General features: G+C 42.3%; 1 protein-coding gene across 5 annotated transcripts in view; it reads left to right on the plus strand.

Annotated features, from left to right (window-relative positions):
• Positions 1-113: 113 nt before the first annotated feature.
• Scel (sciellin) overlaps positions 114-27,394 on the plus strand; it is a 92,529-nt gene continuing 65,248 nt past the window's right edge. Inside the window, exons 1-7 of one of the 5 annotated variants that reach the window (XM_050144693.1) lie at positions 152-261; positions 8,037-8,228; positions 15,014-15,075; positions 15,768-15,882; positions 19,138-19,197; positions 22,516-22,584; positions 26,178-26,216. In XM_050144693.1, the coding sequence (XP_050000650.1) occupies positions 15,033-15,075; positions 15,768-15,882; positions 19,138-19,197; positions 22,516-22,584; positions 26,178-26,216 (326 nt within the window). In that variant the 5' untranslated portion in view covers positions 152-261; positions 8,037-8,228; positions 15,014-15,032. Of the gene's footprint in view, positions 262-8,036; positions 8,229-15,013; positions 15,076-15,767; positions 15,883-19,137; positions 19,198-22,515; positions 22,585-26,177; positions 26,217-27,394 lie in introns of all 5 variants that reach the window. The other 4 variants (XM_050144694.1, XM_050144695.1, XM_050144692.1 and 1 more) reach the window with 4 other exon arrangements.

Below are 27,394 nucleotides of genomic sequence, written 5' to 3' on the forward strand. Positions count from 1 at the left end.
ACAGAGACAGTAGCCCTGCGAATGAGACTGTTTCTGTTGAGCTGGTATTTGTACAAGGCGACACCCTCTTTCACACCGCCTACCTCCTCCCTGCGTGACTCAGTGCTGAGAGAGAAGCCTGTAAGCTGTTCATTAACAGAGTCAAGTGGAGGTGGGAAAGGCTCCTAGGAAGCTCCAGGTGCCCATTTGTTTCAGTCAGATCCTCTTGGGGAACCACTGCGGGCCAGTGAGGCAAGAGTCCTGGGTTTCTGCGCAAGAAAGGTAAGCTGGGTTCTACTTGCAAAGATAAATGCAGCTGCTTTGCATTTCGCGCGGAACTTTCTCTGCTCTCCCTCCAAACGATTCAGATCGGGGCTGTCTGCATTATCTTTGACTTGTTTCCAGTTAAATTTGACGGCCTCTGATGAGCATTCTGTGTGCCGGTAGCTCCGCACTTGCAGGTCCCATGGCTTTTAACTTGGCTGTGGTACACATCATGGCATCACAGAGACGGAGAGCCTTTGAGTTTCCCGTGGGAGCTGGCAGCTTGGGAATTCGACTTCACATAAAGATAATGAAGCTCTCACTCAGCACTCACTAGTCTGTTTTCTCCAGTGACTATAAAATTGTTTTATAAAAGGATCTTCCTGTTTTCATAGCTGATGTTTCTAGCGAAATTTTAAACTTTATTGATGTATAAATAACGTCATTTTTTTTTTCTCAACTGTGACAAACACTGCAAACCCATTCAACCTTCCTTTCTGAAATAAGAAAAATGGGACGGAGTAAGGATGGGATGGCATGGAAATTTGTGGTTCTTCACAGGTGTCTGTGAGGACTTTGCTATGTTACATTCTGAAGTTCTGAATTAGTCTGAGAATAGATTAGAGTATGCAGAGGCAGTTTTCAACCTCTCTGCCCATCTTACTCCTGGAAAACCAGCTGGCTTGTCTGACTTATTTTTTTCTTTTATCGCTTCTGTTTATGATACAGAGTAGTGGGAATCAAGTCCAGCTTGTGGTAGCAGCCCTTTCTCCTGCAAATCCGGAGAGCTAGAGGTTTCATTGCGTTCTTGACTGTCTCGGGAGCTGGGACATGCCAGTGCTCAGTTCCCAGAGGTTTACTGGCGAGTTTGATGGCTTGGTTTGTCTACACGTTTAGGACAAAAAGCCCCAGGATAGCATATGTGGAGTGCAGTTTTGTTTTTCATGAAGTTGAAAACTGTCTCCCTCTTCTGTAGATGACGACACAGATACAGCCTTTCTGATACTGGCTATGCTCTAGTATCTAAAATATTGGAAAAGCTAAGCATTTAAGAGTTTACTAAGACATTTGGATTCTAAATGTCAAGATATACAGAGAATGCATGGAAACAGGTCAGAATTTTATAGAAATTTAGGTATATGTTAATCTTAGCATCTTATTGGCATAAATTTTCAACTGGAAGGGAACTATGAATCATATAGTCCAGTTTTTACATTTTCTTTTAAAAACTTCTTTATTACCATCATTATTGTTAGTGTGTGTTTCGGTACGTTTGTGATACGTGTGTGAGGATGGGCGTGTGCATGCCACAGCACATATGTGGAAATCAGAGGACAACTTTCGGGAGCCATTTCTCTCCCTCCACCTGATTACGGCAGCATCTCTCTTCTGTTTCTGCTGTGCGGTGTAGGACAGTCTATCTGGCCCTCTGAGCTTGAGGGCAGTCCCCCTGCCTCTGCCTCTCATTTCACTGCAGGGGAGCTTAGACTGCAGACATATGCTACCACACTGAGTGTTTCTAACTTGGTTTTCAGGGATCGAATCAGGTCTTTAGGCACCGAGCCACCTTTGAATTTTCAAGATGAAAAAAAAAAAAAAAAAAAAAAAAAAAAAAAAAAAAAAAAAAAAAAAAAACAAAGACTAAGTATTAGGCAACATCCCAGGCCTGGAGTAGCAGAACCAGAACGTGAAGTCAGATCTTTGTCATTCGCCTTATCAGATCGTCTCAATGACTTCTCAGATTTCTTTCATATAAAAAGAAGTAATAAAACAAACTACACTCTATCTTTATAGAAGGACCATAAGTGATCCATAAACAAGAGTGTCCTTGCTCAGCAATATATGACAAAGCTCATGTATGTGGTGTGATTTTGACAAAGAAATACATTTTTATTTTGTGGCATTTGGACTTGGCCTGTTTATTTTATTTTATTTTATTTTATTTTATTTTAGTATTTGTAGGGTTAAACATTAAGTGCCAACAGCCCCTTGGCATGAAGTTGTCTGGTAGATAAGTGCAGGCTCTGGTCTGGCCCCCACAGTCAGCATCATCCGCACCTCCGCTGCCATTCTTTAGGCTCTGTTTCCTGACTGTCAGAATTCTGATTGCTCTTCTTGAGAGACTCCCATTCCTGGGAACTTCGTAAATGCTTTGCATGATTGAGTACATTCGGAGGAATGAACTCCGTAGAGTCCCCCAGGCAGTCAGCTCAAGAAAACATGATTTCAGATAACATCTGGTATGGCGGATCCTTCAACCCCAAGCATTCTTTAAAAGCAAGGAGGTGAGATCCTTAGCCCAGGAGTCTTAGAGAGAAATTGGAGCTGTTCCCCCTCCCCCAGATTCCCTTCTGGCAATAGCCCGCTTCTCAGCCATTTGGGGATCTTTTTCTATTTTCTCCTCTCAAGAACTTTGAATGAATAAAAGTGGTAGATGTTAGTTCCTATACACCCATCTGCAGCTGCCTGGTGTGCCCCGTTTGCTGTGGTGTGAATCTGTTATGGTTTCCAGATTTGGGTGTGTCTCTTCCTCAAGTACATGCTTTGCAGATGACAGCTTCATTTATGACACTTGTGTTTTGTGTCAGTTGTCAGATTCTTTAAAGAGATGGATTGCCCTTTCGTTGTGATCATTACTCAGAAGTGTGAATGCTGTAGCTGTGTGTGAAATGCCAGGAGGTTTGTATCCAGACAAGAAAACCAACTGTCCTGACCGGTCCTTGTAACTGCACACTCAAGAACGCTAAGAATCGAAACAATTTACCCTTGTTCTCTAAACCCAGCGTTCTCGGCTCTAAAATGTTAGTAAATCTCTTTTATGTGGACGTTACCCTAGAAGACAGTGAGCTAGTTACCAAGTTCCCTGCAGTGCATACATCCCAGGAGACTGTAGCAGGCTCCTTGAAGGGGCATGAGAATTACATGATAAACAGAGTATGGATGCATAAAAACTAACTTCACTGAAGAGGTCTATGGAAAACTACCTGCATAAGCCTGTTTCTTCTGCTCGTCATCAGGGATGCTGTGTGCAAAAGCTTAAAAGACATCTCTGTGCAAAAAGTTCAAAGGGGCTATCCCCAGTTGGCTTGGCCTTGAATCAACTGGAGCTAGAAATGGTCCATGATAGGACTCAGATGAGAGGTAATTTTTGTAGAATTGATAACTTGTTAATGAGTATTAAACCAGGGTCTCTGTCGGATGAAATGGACAATTCTCCCAGTAATCAGGATACCACTTAGGTGAAATGTCAAGTTACCCTGCAGCAAGGATCAGGAGGGTTTCATGTGTTATAACCAAGAACCATCAGAAAGTCAATTTTATGTGAGGGGGTTATAGAGATACAGAAAATTGGAGGCACTCAGAGCTCTAGCTAGAAAAAGATTTCATTTGTGCTAAAATTTGGGTTCCTTTCATCACCAATAGGCAGATTGCCATTGCTAAGCTTAGGCTCCCAGCCCGAGAGAAAACCAATGACCCATTCCTAACCTTCCTAGCAGGCTAACTCAAGACCAGCTGAGAAGCTGGCCTTTCCTCCATTGGGTTAGACTCAACAGAGATGTTTATTCTCTCAAACCCATTTACAAATTAACCTAAGGGGCTTATCAAAATAGATATAAATAGCTAAGACACCTAGAAATATCTATTTGTCTTTTCCTTCCCTAAGATTTTGTGGTTTTGGTAGGGGTGATAATAGCTCTTTAAGGATAGTTCTCTTTACAGGTCTGTCATTATTGGCTCCCTCTTATTCTTCTTTTAAAAATAGTTTTACAGACATCATCCTCTTGCTGTTTGTGTGATCCCGCATGTCACAGTAATTTCCAAGGAACAACATACCCAGGGCTTCTCTATCAACCGAGGTACATAACACTCAGGCCAATGCCTTTACACTGGTTTCTAAAACACATCCGCTGCACTTCTTTCTACTTCCCATTCTACAGATATTTGTCCTAGGCAAGTGTTCTTGTCGCTTTCCAAAACATCAGCCATTTCCATAAATGCGTGAGGAGTTTCCTAAATTGGAAAAGGATTCTGGAGTCGTCAACCTATCCAATTGCTCCTCTCTGCTGATCTCCTAATACTTTGGTGCCATTGGGCATGAACATCCGCTTTGCCTCATGCGCCTGTTGCCCCTTCACAAGAGTCCGCTGCAAAGGGACTGTTGTTCTATTCGCCATACCCAGTAGTAACTGGCCATTCACTGCCCCCTTTAGTTTGCCGTTTCTAAAACAGGAGCTTGGGTATTTATTAGGTTGGTCTGAGTTTGAGCCTCCACTGTGTTTGAATTCACCAGCTGTGTAACCCCAGGCGAACCATTCATCCTGAGATAATGGTCTCTCAATGCCTTGTCCTAGCTTTCTGTACAATGACTCTGATGTTACTTTAATCACAGCAGTCACATTAACTGCTCTTTGTTGGCCGTGATAGGACATCGTAGACAAGGTAACTTTAAGAAGATAGAATTTATATTGGCTTATAGTTCCGGGCTATAAGAGTTCCTGATGGTATAGTGGAGGCCATAGAGCTGGGGTAGGAAGCAGAGAACTCACATCCTCAAAATAAGCATGAAGGAAAGAGAGCAAACTGGAAGTGGGTCAGACTTTTTCATCTCAATGTCCGTCCCAGGGACGTACCTCCTCCTGAAGACGGAACCACCCAAGCATTTCTAAATAGCCCCATAACTGGGGACCAGGTCCTCAAGTTCACGAGCTTGTGGGGAGCATTTTCACTCAGACGATCACATTCTACTCCCCAGCTCTCACAGAGTCGTGGCATTTCGTGTAGTTATGGAATCAGGATAATCACTGTGAACTACCGACCTAGAAATGTGTGAGTCTTCAATGAGATGATGTGCAGACAACAGAAACTCGTTACCCTAGGACACAGGGTTAATTTCCTTGCCTTTTCCATTTTCTTCCTCTATCCTCTGTTTTGTTCATCTACTTTCAGCTTCACAGTTTTTCCTCTTCCGGCTCGCCTTCCATTTGTTCCCTCTCTGTAACCCTTCATCCATCCAGTCTAAGTTTTTGTTCTCACAATGTTAAGAGAAAACTAGCAGAAAGAGATAAAGGTATTATTCCCCCGAGTCAAGCGGTCTTTTATCTTTGGGTAAGATTTTTAAAGTCTATTTTAGTGAGAAAAGCCAAAGATGAAAAAAATGGTTGCTGAATTGGGAGGTGGCCTAGGGAATTCCAGAAACCGAGGGAGTTCAGGATAGGCAAGGGGAACTGATGGACATTTAAGTTGCCCCAGGAAATGTCACTAGTAAAAACATAAAATTCCAGGTATGTAGCTCAGTGCTGCAATGCTTGCCTAGCATGGATGAAGCCTTGGACTGAATTCCCACACAAACAACTGGGACCAAAAGAGCACAGACAGAGTGCAGATTTAAGAAGCAGGGATGTAGGGTTTCTGAAGCATCCAAGAACTGAGAAGTTTGGATGGTTTCTTGATTCAGAGCTTAAGAGTGATCTCATCTAAACCCCAAGGACAGATGTCTTTGGGCAGAGTGTACAAACAGTGGATGTGAAGGACTGCCTTCTGGTGCTGAGCCATAGAGAGGAAATGAAAGCTAGGCTGGTGGCTGAAAGTTTTATGTATTTGCTTTACTTTGACTTTGTTTTGTTCTGTTTATGCTATTGTCCTTGAGAATTTTGGCTTCATGGTTAGAATTCAAAACTTAGGCTTTGGAAGTTAAAGAAGATTTAACCTTGAATGTTGAACATTACATCTATGGCTCTCTAAACTGTGACTATGGGTATGTGGGCACTGACTATGGGCAAGAACACTAGATTTAAAATGAGAATTTCTAGTCCAGAACTCTGGTTGGCTATGAGTTATTGGATCCTGTGTCTGAGTTTTTGTCTCCTCATTTGCAAACTGTAGCTAACAATACTGACAAACCACAATGTTCTTGCAAGGACTTTGGAAATTTCCATATTTAAAATATAGTTGCTTTCCTGTAGTCCCAAATCCTGGGAACTGGAGGCAGCTTCTGGGATCCAGCCTGGGCTACATGGTAAGACATTGTCTCACAGAAACGGAAGTGGAGTGGCAGAGCTGCTGATGGTGCCACTGTACCACACAGACTCGGGCATCAGCTGTTTGAGGAGATTCATCATTCTCCCAGGAAATTATACACTTTACTGCAATGAGACTGGAAGATGGCACCTAAGAAAAGGTCCACTTAGATGAACCAAGGCTACTAAAGTGGTCTGAGATGGTTGGATGCTGAGTGATTTAAAATCTAGCCAATTCCAATCCTTAAAAAGTAATTCCATTCAAGAATTTCATAAAAATTTGATTTTGCTCCAGTTAATTTTTTATTTCTATTTTAGTTTTTAAACAATCTTTTTTAAATTTTACATACCAATCCCAGTTCACCTCCCTCCCCTCCTCCCACCGACCATCCACTCCTCAGAGAGAATAAGGCCTCCCATGGGGAATCAACCAAGTCTGTCACATCATGTTGAGTCAGGACCAAGGTCCTCCCCCCTGTATCTAGGCTGAGCAAGGTATCCCTCCATAGAGAATGGGCTCCAAAAAGCCAGTTCATGTGCTAGGGATGAATATTGGTCCCACGCTGCAGTTAATTTTTAGCGTTCAATTCGAGAGCCTTGTGATTTACAGAGCATTCCCCAAACGTCATTTGTTAACAAGAATATTCTTCAAATGTATGTTGTTGATCCCTTTTTAACAACTGCTTAAGAACTATCTGTTCATTAAAACCATGTTACTTTCTATCCTGGGCAGAATAGAAGGGTTCCATTGCAGTAGAGCGTCTGAGGAGGTGGAACTGGATGAGAGGGACTTGCATTACAGAGGCATTAGAAGCATCTAGAAATGGCTCTGGAGCACCAAATGGACTGATCAAAGAAGAAGGCAGGTTGACGAGGGTTAGCTGAGGAAAGTTATGTAGGAGAGACAGCAAAAGTCCATCTACACAGCAGACTCTGCCCACCTTCAACCACTGAGCAGACAACCATTATTTCAATAACACTTAAACCAAAAAGAAAAAAATTTCTGTAGTATCATTCATTTTTTTATTTCAGAGGAAAAACAGAATTCTTAATGAACAATTATGACCTGAACAGAGCATGCAATGCATCTTCCTTTGTTATCTAGGTTGCGTCCATGGACAGCATTAGTTTTGGAAATGCATAGGAAGCATTGCTCAGCGGTCTGGCAGCAAGATGGCCCCAGGGGAGCAGTGTTATCACGACTACGTTGGCTTTAGTGTGGTGGGAGCTGAGGCACTCCAGGCTGAGCTGTCTGAAGATGCTGGAGTTGGCCTTTATTACTGTTCTTACCCCAACCACCCTTCCATTGCTGCTTATCTGTTGCTGTTCCAGAGTGGTTCCTTGCATGCATTATATTGGCCCTATCAGATAGCACTTTGGAGTTTATATAGAATCACTTACTGCATTATGGTCATACACACTTAATTACAGTCCCGATTCCCCACTCACTGTGATCTGTGCAGGTTACAACCTGGACTCCTATAATTAGAGATAATAGTACCCATTTGAGAAAACTAAATAAGATCATGCACTCGATCGCAGGAACTGCCACATGGTACCAGCTCACCAAGTGGCCCCTTTTGCTAAAAGCCTACATCACAGATAGATGTGCTGTTCACCAAGACAAGAATCGTGACTCTTCATTGACCTCTGTCAGATGTTAAACCTACTGTGTCCCATACATCTTAGGAACACGGAAGGAGAGCATCGGGCTTGAGTAATAAACACAAAAAAGCAATTTAATTTCTAAGAACAGGAGCTTTGTTGTTCTTCTAGAAAGAAAAGTTAAAGACAGAACCTATGATACTCGTGGTAGCTCTATGACACTGTCAAGTCCGAGATGGGCACTCCTACCTTCGGAGAAGAGCAGCTGGAAGTGAAGAGGGACTTTCCTTCAACCTTCATGATCTGAACTATGAGTGTGTCCACCTGTAGCTTCAATAGAGGCTGAGAAGTGTGGTTTTGCCTGTAAGTAAGGGGGTTGAGGATAATGGGTACTAGAGAGGCCACCATTCTGTGTCATGATACTCTGAAAACATCCTGATTACTTGTGTCTGGGCTTTTCCTTTTCGACCTTTCCCATGTGTACAAGGTTTCTCTGATGGCCCCTGAAATGTCAGAAGAATTACCCAGTTAAAAAACATGTGAGCAGTATTTTTAATGAAAAAAGAAGCAGCCATGGTATCCTGAGAGTGTTTCTTTTTCTTTTTCATTCTACTCAAGGACTCTACTACTGAGCAGGATCCACAGTCTTCTTTTAATGTTTTTTTTTTTTTTCCTTAAAATTTGAGACAAGATCTCACTCACTTCCCCAGGCTGGCTTTGAACACACTCTGTGGTCCAAGCAGGGTCTTGTTTTTTGACCATAAAAATTCATTTTAAAAATAAAGAAACATTATATGGTCCCACATGTGAGACCAATTATATACTGAGTGACTTATCAGCTGTCAGAAGACACGATGGATATAGTACTTGGCACTCACCTAATAAAAATGTGGACTCTGAGTGCAGGCACATTTGTCATCATCCTTTGTACAGGAGTGCAGGGCTTCCATAGCTCTGAATCCCCAGTTCATCAGGTTTGCATCCAGGGTCGGGGTACTATGCAGGGGTGGGTAAGATCCTGGCAGAGTCACATCGTCAACTTTTTACAGAGTCTCTCTTCCTATCCCACCCAGCTTGCATCCACAATCCCCCCCCTCCGTCTGACTCCCTTCCCTCTTTGACCACATAACATCTCCCAGCCCAGCCTGTTCGGGCTCTAGGACCAAATCCGAATCGGCAGGGCAAACGGGAGGGTGGTAGCTCCTTTGTCCCCACTAGCCTGCATGCAGCGAGCTAGGTAGGCCCTTTGTTTACGAGCCATCCAAGCAGCAAGGAGATCAGGTCCAGGCACCAGGAGAGACATCACTGGGGTGAGTGAGTTTCTGACCACGGCAGCAGCCCGGGACAGGGAACTCAGACATCCCTCCCACACTTCCTGGTCATCCTCAGGGGCTATTCTGCCTGATACCTCCTCTCTCTTCCTATCCCACCCAGCTTGCATCCACAACCCTCCCCCCCACTCCGTCTGACTCCCTTCCCTCTTTGACCACATAACTTTTTACAGAGTGCTGCATATAAGACACAACAAAACAACTGGAATTGCCTCTTCCTTTCACATTTAGGACTAACTCCAACAAGACAGACCCAATATCCTCCTAGAAGGTGTGGCATTCTCATACTTTAGTAGTGAGGTATTCTTCAGAAGGCTGGAATAAAGGAGACAGGTATCTGGTCCAGTTTCCAGTCCTTCACCTCTTCCTCTCTGATAATGACTGAACTTGGATGTCACGTAAACACTCAAGGGCTCTACCACAGAACCTCTGAGGTTGTCTAGGAGTAAGCAGTTAAGGGGGAGCCTTGCTCTCTTTCTCTGGATACGTGGTTTCAGTCTGGTTGCCTCTCCCATGGTGTGCAGCTCTCTGGCTCCAAATCCATGTAAGTATTTTCTTTCAATTGTCCTCAGTCTCTCTTCCATTCCCCACTCAGTCTTCTTCTCAGCCCAGGCATTGTTGCCTTTGTGGGCTCTGGTGAGGTAAGGGGAGAGTTCAGGCAATAACAAAAGCTTAGATGATTTATAGTAATTTATAATTTATAGAACACTTTCTTTGTTTTCACAATAACCCTCTAAGCCCAATCTAACCCCCACTTTGCAGAGACAAAGTAATGACTTGGTCCACGTGGCTAATGAGTGCCCCAGCTGGGACTCAGCCTGAGTGTAAATCACAGCTCACACTCTCCTCTGAGCCACCTCTCAGCCTTCATGTGATCCTTGCCCAGGCATAATTTACTATGCTAGCTAGGAGTCAGAAAGACGGAGCAACACTGAGAGACAAGTAGGTTATGAGAGTTTGAGAAAAATAGAAAGTTCTGGGGGCTAACAAGAAGCCCAAGATGGGATCCAATTGAAAGAAGAGACAATGACATAGAAATGGAAGGGAAGTAGAAAGTACAAATAATCCAGTATAAAGATATATACGTATAAAGATCCAGTAGACATTATTAACATTCCAGCAGAGGGTAAGACAAATTACAACGTGCAGGAGATAATTGTTCCGAAAGCTAGTGTAAGTGGTATGGATAAAACATGGCACACATAATATGAGATTTATGTGTTTTAAATGAGCACATGTATGTCCTCTGTATGTTGAATTTTAAGTTCAATTATATAGGAGTAGATATTTGCATTATTTAATTGTTTTTAAATAAACTATATCTAGCATATACTTACCATAATGCACTAAATATTTTATTTATCCAATTTTTACTATAAAAAGGATATATATATGATATGTTGTTGTATAGCACACTAACTGAAATATCAGAAAACATAAGTACCCAATAGTTATAAGTTTGTTCCCCATAGTAGAATGCTACATTTTCTTACTGTCATGCAATCTGCTGTAACACCTTATTAATACACACGGACGTAATCTTGAGTGGGAGTGACATCTTTCTCGAGTCCCATTCATGCTTTCCTGTAAAATGGGTGACTCTGTTCCCAAACCAAAAGTAGACATTGGGATCTGGTCAGGAATTAGGAATCTTAAAGCAAGGATGTTTCTCAGTGGTTGGATGGATATACGTCCTGATCGACCTGAAGTAGTTTGGTGAAATACAGTCTTACTTCATTTTATTCTAGCAAAGCCATGGGGGCAAAATCAGGCTGTCCCTCAATCTCTCATGTGTCTTGGGTTTGCTGACAGGTTTTAGTTTGGGGTTTTTCAGTTGAAAGTTTACTTATATAGCATAACATTTATTCAGTTGAAAGTATAAAATTAATTATCTTTTATTCAATTTGTAATCCATCACCACTATCTAATTCTGGAAGGTTTTTTGGCCCCAAAGTTTCATTAGCAGCGTCTTCCTTTTCCCAGCTTCTAAAAAGCACAAGTTATTTTTTTTCTGAGAGCGTGACTATTGCTCACACTTCATAGACTATTGTTCACACTTCATAGACTATTGTTCACATTTCTTTAGTGTCTGGCTCCGTTCATTTAGCCTGTTTAAGTTTCACCCATGTTCTAGCATGAAATAATAGACAATGCTGAGAGCAATAGTCCGTTGTGTGGATAAGCCAAACTATGTATCCATTCACTGTTTGATGGGTATTTGGATAGTTCCACTGGTTTTTGCTATTACAAAAAATGTTGCTATGACTGCTTACATTCAGGTTTTTGTGTTGACATATTTGTTATAACCCAGATATTGTTCAAGAATACACAGTAAAGGCTCTTCTGTGAAGGTTCATCTGCAGCCTTCCTTGAAAGGCTGCCTCAGTTGTCCTGATGCATTGTGGGTAGAACTTGCTGGATGTGTGAGATGTCACAGTCAGGCAGGCCCCCAGCTAGCACTGTGTCTCTTCTCTGTTACTCTATCTCCAGGGTACCCATCTAGTCTTTCAGTGACTCATGACACGCGTGATTGCTGGGTGCTCAGGTAAGAGTTGACTTTGCTTGAGAAGTCTGCCTCTGCTGCTGAGCACCTTGGACAAGTTATCCTGTCCCTGAACTTCAAATGCTTTATCTGAGTGTCGGCAATAATAATAGCCACCTCACAGAGTTCATCCGATGGTGAGAGATAATGTCCATGAGGTACATTCTGCCCTCAAAGCCAGGACTCAACTAACGTATGTTTATAATATTAGTAATTGCTCTGTGCAGTATGACAGTTGAAGACACTGAGGGCACAAATTAGGGGCAGTGTTGCACCCAGATCTTTAAACTGCTTCGCTACTTTGGAGAAGCTTCACCATTCCTTTCACAATCCCTGGGTTGGTTTTCTAGGGATGCCATAACGAAACACCACACAGAGAGCTTGACCTGGCAATTCTGGAGGCTGGGTGTCCAAAATCAAGGTGTCAGTGTGTTCACTTGAGTCCTTTCTCCTTGGCTTGCAGGTAAATGGTCCTTGCTACCCCAAAGGCCTTATTTTAATTCCCCCCTCTTGAAAGTCACTATTCCCAAATGTCACCATAGTCCGATGTAAGGTTAGAGGTCAACATGTGGATTTGGGGGCAGGGCTCAGTATAGGAAATAGCTGGGCAGTGTCTGTGTTATCCTACAGTGGGTACAAGAGAAAGCCTAAGCCTTGCTTATTGAAGCCAAGCTTCTTAGAAGAGACAGCACAGTAAAAAAGATAATATATGTCTTTTCTCTACTTGCCCACTGTTCCTGGCCTCACAATTGAACTTGTGATCTTCACACAAGTGTTATCAAATATACATTAAATATGTTGACCATCACAGAATCATAGTTCAGTCAGATGAGATGTTCCATGTCCTTGTTAGCGAAGAAGGAAAATTTATGGATTCTATTTGGAAACAGGAAATGTGTAAGCCAGTAATCCCAAGAAGTAGGACTAAAGTTGAGGTAAAATTAGTGAATAATTGAGATTTGTGTTGTCTTATTTATTTTTGTGTGTGTGTGTGTGTGTGTGTGTGTGTGTGTGCAGGTGCCTGCCACACTTGTCACAGCACACATGTGGAAGTCAGAGGACATTCCCTGGCAGTCAGGTCTCTCCGTCCACTACGTAGATCTTGAGGGTTGAACTCAGATCATGGGGCATGGCAGCAAGCACCTTTGTCTTCTGAGCCATTTCAATAACCCTATGCTTGTGTTTAGGTTTCTCTCTACTCCATTTTCCTAACACAGCTTGTCAACCTCCAATTGAGCCAGCCAGGGACTGTCCCATGCTCACTGAATACCCATTTGCTCATGTTCAAACCTGCCCTACCCCTTCCTAACTCTCCCTCCCTTTCCTGTTTTCCCTTCTATTTTCCAAGGCAAAACAATAAAGGCATAAAGAGTTATTGAGTACCAGTGGAGTTGGGCAATGATTTAACACGGGATGTGTGTCCTCATTTGGTTCTCACAGCAGCTTGACTTTGCCTTTTTGTGGATGAGGAACCTGAGGTCCCAAGGTGACTCCAAGCTTAGGAAGGCAGTGGCTATGGTGGTTGCTGTTAGCCTTGTATATGGCTCCTTGGATAAAGTGCATGAGAGGAAAGTTGGGTGTCTGTGACTTGTGGCAGGTGTAGTCTCCAGAGCAGGAAGTGGGGGATAGAGAGGCAGACAGAAAAAGCTGAGCAAGGACATGCTGTGTGCCAAGTGAGCTTCAGTGAGACCCCTCCGGTAAGCCCCCAGGTGCACATTATCCTCATGGAATTGCCTCTGCCTTGAAACATGGGACTCACATTTTATCCTGAGTCAGCTATTTCCAGGTTACATGGATGAGCCCTTATGGCTATGACAGTACTGACGGATGTACGTTTGACACCGAAAGATGGAGGTAGAGAACTTAAGAACCTCCAAGATAATCTTCATCAGATAGTGCACCAACAGTATTTATAGTGTAACAAGGTATTTTTGTGAACATTATTCATTTAATCATCATCACAATAATAATAATAACCTTATGAAGAAGGTGACAAATTTCCTTATCCCTATTTGGTGGGGAAGGTTAACGTTATGACTGTAGAATATGATAGCAGGGACCTTAAATTTACTTCTTGGTTAAGATTGGATGGTCCTCCGAGTTCAGTATGTTACCTGGTGGGATGGATGTCACAAATGACGTGACTACCCATATAGTATGACCAGTTGTCCACATTTGCCAAGGACTTTTCTGAATTTGGAGCTCTAAACCCCACTTTCAAGTTAACCCAGGACTACTAGGCCCAGCGCCTGAAGTCTGCAATGCTCTAAGATGCAGAGAAGTCTTCTCATTTTAACTTCTTCTAAGAACAGGAGAAAAATACAACTGTAATTATGATGACCATAAATACTGCAGCCGGTCCTAACTGTGGTCATGCTGACATAGTCACTAAGGACCCGTTTTCATTTATTTATTTCTTATGTGTATCTGTGTATGCTTGTGCATATGCGTGGAGGCCAGAAGACAACTTGGGGAGTCAGTTCTCTCCTTCTGCCCATTTGACTGCAGATTATGGGGCTTGAATTCAGGTCATCTGACTTGATGGCAATTGCCTTTACCTGCTGAGCAATTATGTTGGCTCCCAGCAAATATATTTTTTAATGCATGTGTAAGTATAAGAAGGAGCTTCTGGGGGACAGCTTCAGACATGGCAGAACTGAGATCGGAGTCATAGTAAGCCCTTTACACCTTAATAATGGTGGCTGGTTGTGGCTAAGGAACTTGGAGATCTCCCCAGGGATGGTTGTTGAAAACCTCCAGTGTTTCCTAGATCTGGGATTTCTGTGCATCTTCCTGCTTCCCCTCTCAAGGCTTTGATTTTGGGAGGAATTGGTAAGCCCATCTGAAGGCCTTCCCCTGTGCCATGAGAGTAGTCCAATGTCTGCTTCTGTTCATTCACCATGACCAGACCCTGGTCTGTCTTATTGTACTTCCTCTGCTCCTAGCTCAGGGCCAGGCACAATGCAGATCCTCTGTGGGCATTCATGGACTGAATAAATGAATCAGTTGAAAACTGAAATTAGTTATTTGCTTATTTTATAGCCCTGGGGATGTGAAACACTCTAAGTCTCATTTTTTCCATGTATAAAAATATAATAAAAATCCTTGGAACAGATAAACCCTCAAATTCTTGAAAGGTACTTTATGTAAGACTTGTTGTACTTGTAGGCTTTGCCACTATTATTGAAAAATATATCTTAGCAATTAAATTGTTCCTTGAAGGTTCTTAATATCATCACTTTATTTTCTCTCATCACCCCCTTTTTTAATTTTAGATCTTCACTAGAATCCAGCATGTCGAATTTTTCCTCGAGAAAAAAGTCTCCTACTGGAAACGGTAATACAGATAATATTTACTAAAATATTATAAAAACCTTTAAATATAAGAAAAACAACTCATAGATCATAAATTTCACTATAGATATTTGTTGTTTACAATGACCTTACTATATTAGCTTTGCTTAAGGTAGGTATCCTTTTTTTAAAAGTAAGAATGAGGGGTGGGGAGAAGAATGTGATGTAGATATAGTACTTATATGTGAAATTCTTTAAAATATTGAAATACATTTTTAAAAATGTTGTAGTTTCTACTTATGCCATTATAACTTAAAAAGTTTTAAAGATCACCATAAACATCCTTTGGAGGGCTATCTGTGCCCTGGTGCCTGTGAGATTCATGAACTAAGTCCTGTGTAATCAATTTACAGTGTGTTTCGAAGGCACATTTCTATTGAGCAGAATATGTTGGCCACTTAGCCCTGTCTGGGTTTGTCTCAGCATGGGGATCCTGCATTCTCTGGGCTCCAGATGGGGCCTCCTGAGCTGCACTGGCAGTTTCGGTTGGCACCTGAGAAGTTTTATTTGTTATCTTTGCTGCTGGGGTGTGGGATTTGTTCTTTCTTGCTGAGGCACCCTGCTGCTAGACTTGCCAGCCCAGATGAGGCCAATGAGATGCTCTCTCAAGACCTTCTGGTTAACGCCCCGCACTCAGCTTCCCTCTACAGCAACTGTCCGTGTTTCTCTTGGTAGATGTGAAGAGCACCCAGGGGGCTGCACTGAGACAACAGGGCTTTCATGATGTGAACAAAAGAAGGGCTTTCTTGCAGGATAACAGCTGGATAAAAAAACGTCCTGAGGAGGAAAAGTAAGTGTGGTGAGGGAAGGATGGATGGATGGATGTTGGATGGATGGATGGGTGGGTGGATTGATGGATGGATGGGTGGATGGGAGGATGGATGGATGATGGATGGATAGATGATGGATGGATGGGTGGGTGGATTGATGGATGGATGGGTGGATGGGAGGATGGATGGATGATGGATGGATAGATGATGGATGGATGGGTGGGTGATGGATGGATGGGTGGATGGATGGATGGATCATGGAAGGATGGATGATGTATGTATGTATGTATAGATGGATGGATGGATGGATGATGTATGGATGATGTATGTATGTATGTATGTATGGATGGATGGATGGATGGATGAGAGGTATCTCTGCTTGGAAGATATGACCATGTAAAAAGCAAGCCTTTCCCACTAAAGTGCTTGATTACATAGTCTTATTTTCATAAGATTTAGTAAGCATAAATCAGTTGTACCACGTTCTTAAGAAAACTGCACTCTTAAAAGCAAGCATTTACATACAAAAGAATGTGAGCTATTACAGAGGAGAGCACGATTGTCAACTAAAATAGGCATAAACCGAAAAGGAAGCAAGACATCCCTGTTTTCCAAAAGACAGCAGTTAATCTCTGTGTTGTATTGATCATGTCAGTAACTTTTCTAATTTGCAAATATAAAATAATAATTCAAACTTCTACATGCGTAAATAAAATCAGCAAGCTCATTTCAGGCCCACCTGACCATCTACCTCTAGGTGGCCGCAAGAGTGGACCTTATTTAAAGGCAAGCGCTAGCAAAGCTTTGAGCATTGCTTCTGCTAGCTGTATATTTAATATTTAAATATTGTCATCATAGCTTTATGTAGCTTGTCTTTCTCTGTCCCACTAGGCAGCTCCCAAATCACTGCATGGAGACTTCTTAACTAATTACGAAAGCTGGGCAGATAGCTTACAGCTTACTTCTAACTGGCTCTGATAGCTTAAACTAAACCATTTTTATTAATTTACATTCTTCCACATGACTCACGGCTTGCTACCTCACCTCCCACCTGTCATGCTTTCTCCACATCTCCTCATGACTCCATCCTTCTTTTCCCCAGCATTCTCTCTGCCCTGAAAATCCTGCCTAGGATTTTATTGGCCATTCAGCTTTTTATTAAACCAATCAGAATGACACATATTCACAGTGGACAAAATGATAATTCCATAGCAGATTTATGATAGATAGTCATATGGTCCAGGTCCATCTTTATCATTAATTAGTTATGAATTACAGATTGTGCATAGCTACGGATACATTTTCTGATTTCATTATGTGTTAAACTTTGGGTTAGGTATCGGGTTCATAAAGTGTCACTAAGTCTTATAAATATATGAGTTAGGCATTATAATCTCATCCTATAGGAGAGAAATAGCTCTCAGAAGCTATGTAATTTGGCCAAATGACACACAGCTGTTAAGTGGCAGAACTGACATTTTAACAAGATTCATTGTCTTTGCATTATACCACTGCCTTTTAAACAGAGGCGATTTTACCTCAGGCAATTTGGGAGATATTTTTCGTCATGGAATTGGGGAATACACCTAACACTTAGTGAGTAGAGGTTCAAAGTATTGACAAACATCCTGAAGTGTGCAGGATAGACGCCATAGCAATGACTTTCAAACACACCGTGTTAGCAGCCCTAGGCTGAGAAACTGCATTTTGGGGTGCTTATTCTGACTTTTACACACGGTCCAGCTAGGCTTATTGGAGGAACATACTTATGACTGGCAATAAGTAGTAAAAGCGTCTGTTGCCTTCTGCTCTTGTATCTTAGTCATTTAAGGACTCCACTGATGTGCAGAGATGTAACCACCGTTAGACTGAGCACAGCTGGACAACAAGCACTCCCTCCCACGGATCTGCCCTTAGCTCTTCTGTGAGAGTGCTTCTCTTTTCCTGGAATGGCCTCATGATAACAAATGTCCATAATAAAATTTGGCTTTCAAATATCTGTGTAGATGGATGAAGGTAGAGATGTCTCCGGGAAGTCACAGTTGGTAGGAATGTTGATCCTATGCCAAGCAAGCCTCCCTAATCAGGCCTAGGGAAACCAGGTTGGACAGCATGGTAGCTGCTGAGTGATGGGGAAATTGGCTCCCGTGCTTTGCAGGCTCCCGCTGGCCCGTTTCTGGGCTGTGCGTTATCGTTTGTTCTCAGGGAAGAACGTGCCTGGTGCCTGCTGTGCTTTTTGAAGTTTTGTTGGAGGATGCCAGGGAAGAGGGGAACTTTTCTCTTGTCAGGGTGCTTCAGTTTCTCTGCTCACCTTTCTTTTTAATTATCGGCTGTAGCTTCTTTTATAGCTTTATTAAGCACAGCTCCAGAATGTTGAGCAATGTTGATGGAGGCCGACCAGAGAAAATGTGGTGTTTCAGGTTTGGGGGGTTGGCAGGAAGAACTCAGGTGCTTGTCCTCTGCTGGTTTCAAGGCCACTTCCTAACGATGCCTGCTAAATCATACCTACTCTGTGAAGTGAGAAGGGCATAGCTTTGGCAACTCGTGTGTAAAAGTCTATCATGGGGCAGACTGTAAAGAGAACAGAGGACAGGAAATAGAGACCAGGGTCCTAAGCCACCTTTGTCCCTTGATAATCATGTGATTTTAGAAAAGCCACAAAATCTCTGTTGAACGCCCTCATATGCTGACTAGCATAAACTCTCTTCTCCTCCTAATTTAATAGGTATCTTGGGGCACATAAAGCATCCTCATGGTTCAAAGTTGGGCTTCCTCTCCTGCAAATGATCATTCTCCCTCACTTGAAGCTTCAGTTCTTGTTTCCTCTCATTTTTGGAAGGCCAATCGTCAAACCCATCAAAATGTGCAGGCGTAATAGGCTTAATTAAACCTGAAGAATGTTTATAGGAAACATCCTTTGTCTTCTCTTCTTGTAGGAAAGAACTGATAGACACAAAACCAATGGCCTTATGCTCCCATGCTCTGGTTAAAAAGAAAACAAAACCAATCACAACAAGCAAGGCACTGACTCATCGTTGGGCCATGTGGAGATCTCCTGGGACAAGGGGCCTTTGTGCAGTCAAACTTGCCGCATTCCGCTCTCCTTCTGCAAGCTGTGGCTGGATAATTTAGATTTATGGCTGTGCTTTTAGGCATGGAGTAACACAAATTAACCTCACCTGAAGTTGGAAACTCTCTCCCTGCCTCTCTCATGTAGTTCTTAGCAAACATTATGGTCACGTTTGATGTAATTTAATTTGAGTGTTTCTCCACAGAGATGAGAATTACGGCAGGGTGGTGCTCAGCCGGCATAACTCCCATGATGCCTTGGACAGGTGAGTGCCTCCAACAATTTCATCAGTTAACATGAAGTTGAAGGTGTAGAGAAAAAAACCTGTTCCAGTCAGATGAACAGTTGTAGCTAGCCTTGGGCTTCCGTCAACACATACACAAGGAAAGGAGAATATGGAGTACTGTCCCTTGTTAGCTCCCAGAACTGTAGCTGGGAGAAGGCTCCCAAGCCATCTCATCCCACTCCACTGACAGGGAGAGAGGGCTCTCATGCGAGCATGCCCAGAGAAGACATCATGATACGTAGAGAAAGGAAGGCTAAAAGTAGCTTCAGAGCGCATGTGCTATGTGGGACTTTGCTTTTATGAAAGCCATGGGCTTGTGGAAAAACCTTTACTTATCTGTGTTATTGAGTAGACTAACAAGTTCATGTCAGCATGGGAATTAAGATGAAATGAGGAATCGATATGAACATTCTCAGATCCATCGAACAGATAATACTCTCATTGGCACAGGCTTGTACTCATAGGCTAGGGAGAGCCACACCTTAGAAGAACCTAAATATTTATCACAATCAAGTTTCATCTGGTGCAGTGGCTTGTATCTGTGCACCAGTCAGAAGCCTTTGGTAAGGGAGTGTGAATTAAAAATCAAATAACTGAGTGTATATCTTGAAATGTATCTACTCTTGAATCTTGTGCTTGTGAATTTATCTTAACGATTTTAAACCTTTACATAAATTTGACATGTTCTAAAGGTGCCTAACTTACCATTTTGTGTTCCTAATGGCAGCTTTTAGCTCAACAGATTAACCGTTGGTTTTCATTCTTTTTAAAGTTAGTACAGAAATCATGGGGTTCACGGTGGCAGTTTATACATATGTGCCACATTCTTTGTTCTAATTTGTCCCATGCCCTTTTCTGATTTACTGTCTTTGAAAGCACTTTAAATCAATCCTATTTTATAAAATAAAATATTGGCCCATCAATATGATAGCCAATTTTTCAATGGAGATTTTTTTTCCTGAAGAAATTTTAATTTACTGGCCTATGGTATAGGGATTCACTGTTTGCCACTTCACCTTACTCTTCATTGTTTTGGAGATTGGCCCCTGGCTTACAATGGCCCTTAATTTCACCAAGCAAAGGGACAATGATTGAGTCCAGCAACCAAGGAAAATTGTTCTGTACCAACAACCAATGAAAATTGCTCTGTGCATTTAAATAGACTTTCTCCATAACACACACTCCCATTTTAAACTGTGGCAGTGAGAACTAAGCTTCATCTTCTCAGCTTACCCACAGTGCACCTTAGCATAACAGGACCTTGGTACCATCTATCCTGGCTTTACATTTAAAGTCATATTGGTCTCCTGAACTCTCCCTCTTGGTGGACAGCATTTTGGCTAAAGTAGTACACCAAGCTTTTATCATAAGTAACAGAGCTCTCTGAACCTGGAGATGATCAATAACTAATATCACAGAATGAGTCTCCTCAAGGGATATGGCAGATTTTCCTGGTACTGGCTCAAATGATGCTGCTCAACCCAGCCCCAAGGTTTCCTGTGGTGGTCACACAGCCACCCTGGAGCATCTTCTGGATTCTGGGAGCACAGAGAAGCACAAACATCCTCAGAGAGTATGAAGCTCTTATATTCATGGAGAAGACTGTCAGCCATAATACTGTGGTTTACCATAAGCAGTAGCTATGGAACGGATGTGTGACAGTGTTGTGGAAACAGAGAAGAAGGGGAGAGTGATTTGGCTTGCAGAATCCCAAATCCCACCATGGAAGTGCTCTTTGGTGGATGCTACCACCTAAAGAATGAGGAGGAGCGTTGAAGAGAGGCCAGTTGGCACCAGATGTAGGGGAGGGTTTCCAGAAGAGGTAACCATGTGTGAAAAGAGCTGGCAGGGCAGAGACGAGCTAACACATCCCCCATATTAGATAACAGCAGCATATTATCTGAATCTAGGAAATCTTACTGTGTGGTTCTTTGGACAGATCATTTAATGTCAATCAAGTTAATATCATCTATGGAATATGCTCGGAGCCAGACATTGAGCTTAGAACTGGATGTAAAATAACCCCAGAGTCCACTGATTATGCATCCCAGTTGAAGGTGGGGAAGAGGAGGAAATGAAAATAAATAATAACAAATAATGCTATAATTCCCCACAAAGTTTGTTCTCCATAGGTCATGGGACTTAGGGAAGCATTACTTTTGTGCTAAGAGCTAGAGAGAAAAAAGTCAACCAAAATCTAAAGTGATGGTATTTGTGGATGGGCTGGTTCTCATTGCTGTTGTGAAATTATTTATGTTTTTCCTCTGTGTATTTGCTTGTTTGTTTTGAGACATTGAGAGTAGAATCCAGAACTTTTCACTCAGTAGACAGCACTCTGCCATTGTGTTACAAACCACTCAAAAAGGGCTTTCTTTTTTTATGGCTTCATGACTTCACACCTTCAAACCTTGGGAAATATAGAAGACTTTTCTTTCCTTCATTCTTGCCTTCACTGTGCTGTTTGATCAGCGGTCTGTAAATGTTTTTGTCTGTTTGTCTTCCTGCACTTTATCAGGAAGCCCTCTGGTTCTTACATTTGAAATAACTTCCTTGAAGTTTCCTGAACTTCTTTCATCACACAAAGCACCGTTTGCCTTTGGCTATATGGTTGTGTTTCTCAAAGTTGAGCTGCCTCTCTCTTCTTTTATTCTCTTCCTCCATTTTCCTTGTTCTTCTTTCTCCTTGTTCCTCTCCCGATTACTGCTATCACTGTTCTTCCCTCTGCACATCTATTGTTTCATTGTTCACTCTGTCTCTCTGCTTCTTCCTGGATTTTTCTCTTCCTTCTCTGCTCTCTCTGTCACAAGCCTTTTGCTTTTGCGCCTGTCCATGGTGCTGAATGTTAACTAAAGCATTTTAGGAGCCGGCCCTCGGAGAGGGCTCACAGCCTCTGATAAAATAAGCTTACATGATGGTAAGATATTCCTACTCTGTAGACACCCGCAGTTATTAAGCACTAGCTATTAATACTGTTATTAATACACTAGTTATTAGCCACTATTAGCACAAGTACTGTATATCCTTTACCTCAATGTGAGTGTGTTACACTACAGTGTTTTATGAAAGCATGGAAAAACCATCGGAACCAGTGAAGTATCCTTTATTGGCAGTAGGAACTGAGTTTGCCTTAATTTATCTTATCCAAAGTCAACATTTGGAAGATGTGCATGCCAACTTTGTTTTTCCTTGCTAACGTGTACCTCTCCTAGCTAAACAGGACAATACTTTGTCAAATTTATGATAGGTTTCATGTGATAATTTTGTAATTCCGTCTCTTGATAACTGTGTTTGCTGCAGGAAAACAGCCGAGAGGGATGAGCCAAAAGCCACGATTAGCCGGTACCACTCTGATGACGCTCTGGACAGGTGAGGTGCTTAAGAATCCTGCCAGTGCATCAGATCCACTATGTGTAACCCTGAATCCCATTCTTACCATGCAGGGAGGGGCTGGAGTATTTACTGAGGCATTTTTTGCACTGGTGCTATTTTATCTCAAGGAGGAGGAGCCTCTGAAGTCCAACTTGTCTCCTCACCTCACAGAGTCTTAGCTAGATATATGATTTCCCCAGGGGAAGCAGTAGATTAATTTAAAACATGGTGATTTGAGTATGAGTGTTGAGTATGGGTAGGAGAGACCCTGCCTGGAATCTGTTAGCTAAATTTAAACTGAGGGACATCAGTCCTTATTCTCCAGCCTTGGGCTCTTCAGTTGTGATGGCAGAGACAGCAGCTTCTGGAAAACCACTTGTAAGTATACACATTGTTGTTAGAAACGTGAAGTGTGCTGAGGAAGTTTAAATAATGCACGGCATGAAAACTAAAGACCCTGAAGCTAATTTGAAGAATCATTTTAATAGGCTGGGTCAGGGCGCCCCCTAGTGTTCTATTGTGGAAGTAAATCTTTTCCTTGGATCTTTTTAAAAAAATTTGTTTCTTTGAGGCCAGGCAGTGGTAGCGCATGCTTTTAACCCCAGATACAACCTGTTTTGATGATGTTCTCCCCCATTCTACACCCAGATCCACCCCATCCCACACCCACTGTCTTAGTTACTTTTTTTTTTTTTTTTGCTTTGATGAAGCTCTGTGACCATGGCAACTTATAAAAGAATGCATTTAATTGGTTTCTGGTTTCAGAGGTTTAGAGTCCATGATGGCAGGTGAAGGAACACCTGAGAGCTCGCATTTTGGTCACAACCATGGGGCAGAAAGAACAGAGAGCACACTGGGAGTGGTGCTCACGTTTTGAAATCTCAAATCCCACCCCTGGTGACACACCTCCTTTAACAAGGCCATGCCTCCTAATCCTTCCCAAACAGGTCCACCAACTGGGCACCAATTATTCAAACATATGAACCAATGGAGACTGTGCTCAATCAAACACCCACAACCACTCAACTTTATGTCCCTTTTTTCTTTATGAAGACTAATTTGTGATGATATGGGGTCTTCTGCTGGAGTGTGGTCAACTTATCAAGACATACGGTTTTAGAGAAAATTCTCTCCTCATGAAGCCAAAAATTGCCAATAGCTCCATGTCTAGGTGTTAGGCTTCCTGCCCAACTCCTATCTTCACAAGCTGGGATTTGGTCTGGTGTGTGCTTTCATGGGCTCTGTGCACGCTATCACAACTGTTGTGAGTGTATATGTGGAACTACCCTGCTGGATCCAGACAGTGTTCCCTTGTAGCCGTCCACTGATTCTTATACTCTTTCTGCCTCCTCTTCTGCAATGAGATCCCCCCTTGGAAGGAGGGACTATGGTGTGCACATGTGTGTGTGCACACTCATGCACACACACACACACACACATACACACATGACATTACATTACATTTTGGGTTGGATATTCTCCAGTGTCTCTACACATCAGCCAGTTGTGAGTCTCTAAGTTAATCATCATCTACTACAGTTGTGAGTCACTGTGTCAATAACCATCTTCTGAAAATAGAAGCTTCTCAGGTGCATTAATGTATGGATATAATGATAAAAGTTAATCTAATAATAAGTTTATTTAACTAAATAATGACAGTAGGCTCTCTTCTCGGGCCTAACCCAAGTAGACTCATTTGTCAAGATAGGGTGTTTTTAGTCCATCCTTCCTTCTACCAAAATCCAAGCGGGTTAACACATAGATCATTGCTTGACTCATGAGAGCCCAGTATCCAGGGAGTGGCTCGGGCAGCTAAGCTCTTCCCCTGTTTTAATGCTTCAACCACGGGCACCAAAGTTGTAGCGGAGGAGGAAGAAAGAGCATAAAAGGTATGCAGGAAGTTTTACAATGGGGCCGGACATGGTAACATTGTTTCTGTCCACGGTCTTTAAAACTCGGTCAAGTGGGTCCCAACCTAAAGACATTTAAGTTGGCAAACATGGCTTCTGTAAGCTCTGAAGGAAAAGAAATGAGTGTGGCAAACACAAAGCGTTTTCTGTGCTGCAGAACTTTTAAAAAGAGTCCTGAGGTGTTTTATGGATGCCTTTTACCAACATAGGAAGTATTATCATTGAGCTACAAAAATAATGACACACAGCAGCTGAGTTAAGATCTCATTGAGTTGGGAGGTGATCAGTAAGTGTTGCTGTGGACCCAGAATTCAGGTGCTGTCGAGATAGCTCATCAGCCCTCTTACTTCCAGGTATTGTAAAATGTAATACAGAGAAGTTCTTTTTACAAAAAAAACCAAAGGATTAAATATAAAATTGTTGAGGCATGTAGAGACCTGGAAGAAGTTTGACAAGCTAAATGTCTGTGCAAACTTGTGTGTTGTGTGTGTGTGGGGGGGGGCAGGCAGAAGAGCTGATGCTGGAACAGTTAAGGCCCAGAGCTCGGATAACCAGCTAACCAACAGGTGCTAGCACTCACTACCTTGGGAGATAGAATTCAGATAGAATCCTTTGTAAGTGTTACTTATTTTTTACCTAACAACTTACAACCATCCTTAATGTCTTTCTACAAAATTTTACCCTCTGTATATTAAAAAAATATACAATTAATTCTTTGAAAATTTCTTTCACATATTCATACAATCTATTTTGCTCTTATTCACCACCATGCATGCCTCTAACTCCTCCTAGATCCACCTCTGATCCCCAATGTCTTTTTTTTTAAAGTTTATTTATTTTATACTCATGGTTGTTTATCCTGCATATTTATCTGTATACCATGTGTAGGTCTTAGGGCTGGAGGAGGCCAGAAGAGGGTGTGAGCTGCCATGTGGATCCTGGGAATTGAACCTAGATCCTCTGGAAGAACAGCCAGCACTTTTAACTGCTGAACCATTACTCTAGCCACCCCACTCCCTGCCGTGACTTTATTGTTCTTCTGTATAGCTCAAGTCAAATTTGTGCTTATGGGTGTGGCGCCATCTGCTGGAGCATTGTCAACTCAGCAGGAGCAGCACTCTTAAAACTAACTTTGTAGAAGTTATTAAATGCTAAGACCTCTTCTGCTAGGGGTGGGTGCTTGGATCTCCTATTTGCTGCATTCTGAGGTGTTAAATGGTTGACATGGTACAAGCTTTGTGCAGACCAAATTACCTTCTGTATTTTTAGAACAACCTTTCTCAAGAAAAACCCTTGAATTTTGCTCACGGTAGAATAAACCCAGAGGCTCCACTGCTGTGGGTCCTTAGCTTCACCTCCTCTGTGTCTCTGTTAAGATGTTCTGGTGGTAAGATTATGAATTTTATATTTGAAATTATCAAATCTAGCATCTTACGGCATTGGGTTTAGATAGTAATGGCTTTTCTGAAGAAAGAGAGCATTTTGGGATTTAGCACAGGATTTTAAGCACCACGAAATTAGCTCACCAAATTCATTCAAACAGTGATGCTTTTCCTCCCTCTCCAGTAGCCTCTAGTTCTTCCTCATAACTTTAAATTCTTGGACAAGCACAGATAAAAGGAAGATTAACTAGGTTTTCACCATTGCTGAAACTATACCATTGTTTCTTTCTTCTTCCAGAACACTGTCCACGCTTAGGATACCAGAAGCAACCAAGATGTAAGTACTGATGTGTTTTTTCCTTGTGAACATTTAAAAACAATCAAGGCTTACAACCCTCAGGCCAAAAGTGTCACTCGACTACAACAAGGCCCTGTGGTGTTGGCAGTGTTAGTCTCAGAGAAGACCCAAAACAGGCTTCACAGCATCTGTCTGTCTGTCTGTCTGGACGTGTCCTGAAAAAGCTTACCTCCCACCACTCTCAAAGAATCACAAGTTTAGATTGGTACTTTCGTCTTGTATTTTAAAATGGACTCAGGGCTGAAGGGATAGCCCAATTGTGAAGAGCCCTGGCTGGTCTTTCAGAGGATCCAGTTTTGGTTCCTAGCATCCACATGGCAGCTCACAGCCCTCTGTACCTCCGGTTCTAGGGATCTAATGCCATCTTCTGGCCTCCTCCTGCACCACACAGGCAAATGGCGCACAGAAATGCATGTAGGCCAAACACCTGATGCACGATTAATAAAATCTCAGAGTGAGAGACTGGGGTTCAAGCTGAAGGTCCAAAAAACCAAAACAGCCAGCCACTGGCTCTTCCCTCAGTCTGAAAATGCCAATCCTGCCTCCAGGAATCTTAGAATGAGACTGTGACTGAGAGCAGTCTCTTCCTGGTCTTATAATCCTCTCTAGTTCTGGGATTAAGGGTATGCACCACTACCACCTGGTTTCTATGGCAAGCTAGTGTGCCTACTGGGATTAAAGGTGGTGTGTTATTGATGTCTGGTCGGTAAGGCTGACCAATGTGGCTGTTTTACCTTACTGATCCTCAGGCAAGTTTTATTTATTAAAATCCAAGTGAAATGTCACTACACACCCACACACATACCAACAAAAATGAAGTAAGACAGAGGACTCCGTTTCTCCCCATTTCTTAGACGACCGACTCCTTCTCATTCAGCACCTCACCTTTTTCCCTGGTACCCCTCACATCGGTGCTTTGTCCCTCAGAGCAAACTCAGTGAACCATGAAACCATGAAAGCCATTTCCCCTGGCACATACCACTACTACTTATAAGCAGCACAAACCGGATGAACTTTAACATAATTACCTTAAAAAACTGCATTTATGGGTAAAATACTTTCCATGTTGGATCCCACTCTTAGTGTGTAAAATAGACCCTGGGTCGTTGCCATTTTTTGAGGATCCAAATATGTGCCAAAATGGAGACTAAATACCA

This window comes from Alexandromys fortis, unplaced genomic scaffold (genome assembly GCF_014885135.2).
Source record: "Alexandromys fortis isolate MF-2015 unplaced genomic scaffold, M_Fortis_MF-2015_v1.1 scaffold_43, whole genome shotgun sequence".
Classification (NCBI taxonomy): domain Eukaryota; kingdom Metazoa; phylum Chordata; class Mammalia; order Rodentia; family Cricetidae; genus Alexandromys; species Alexandromys fortis.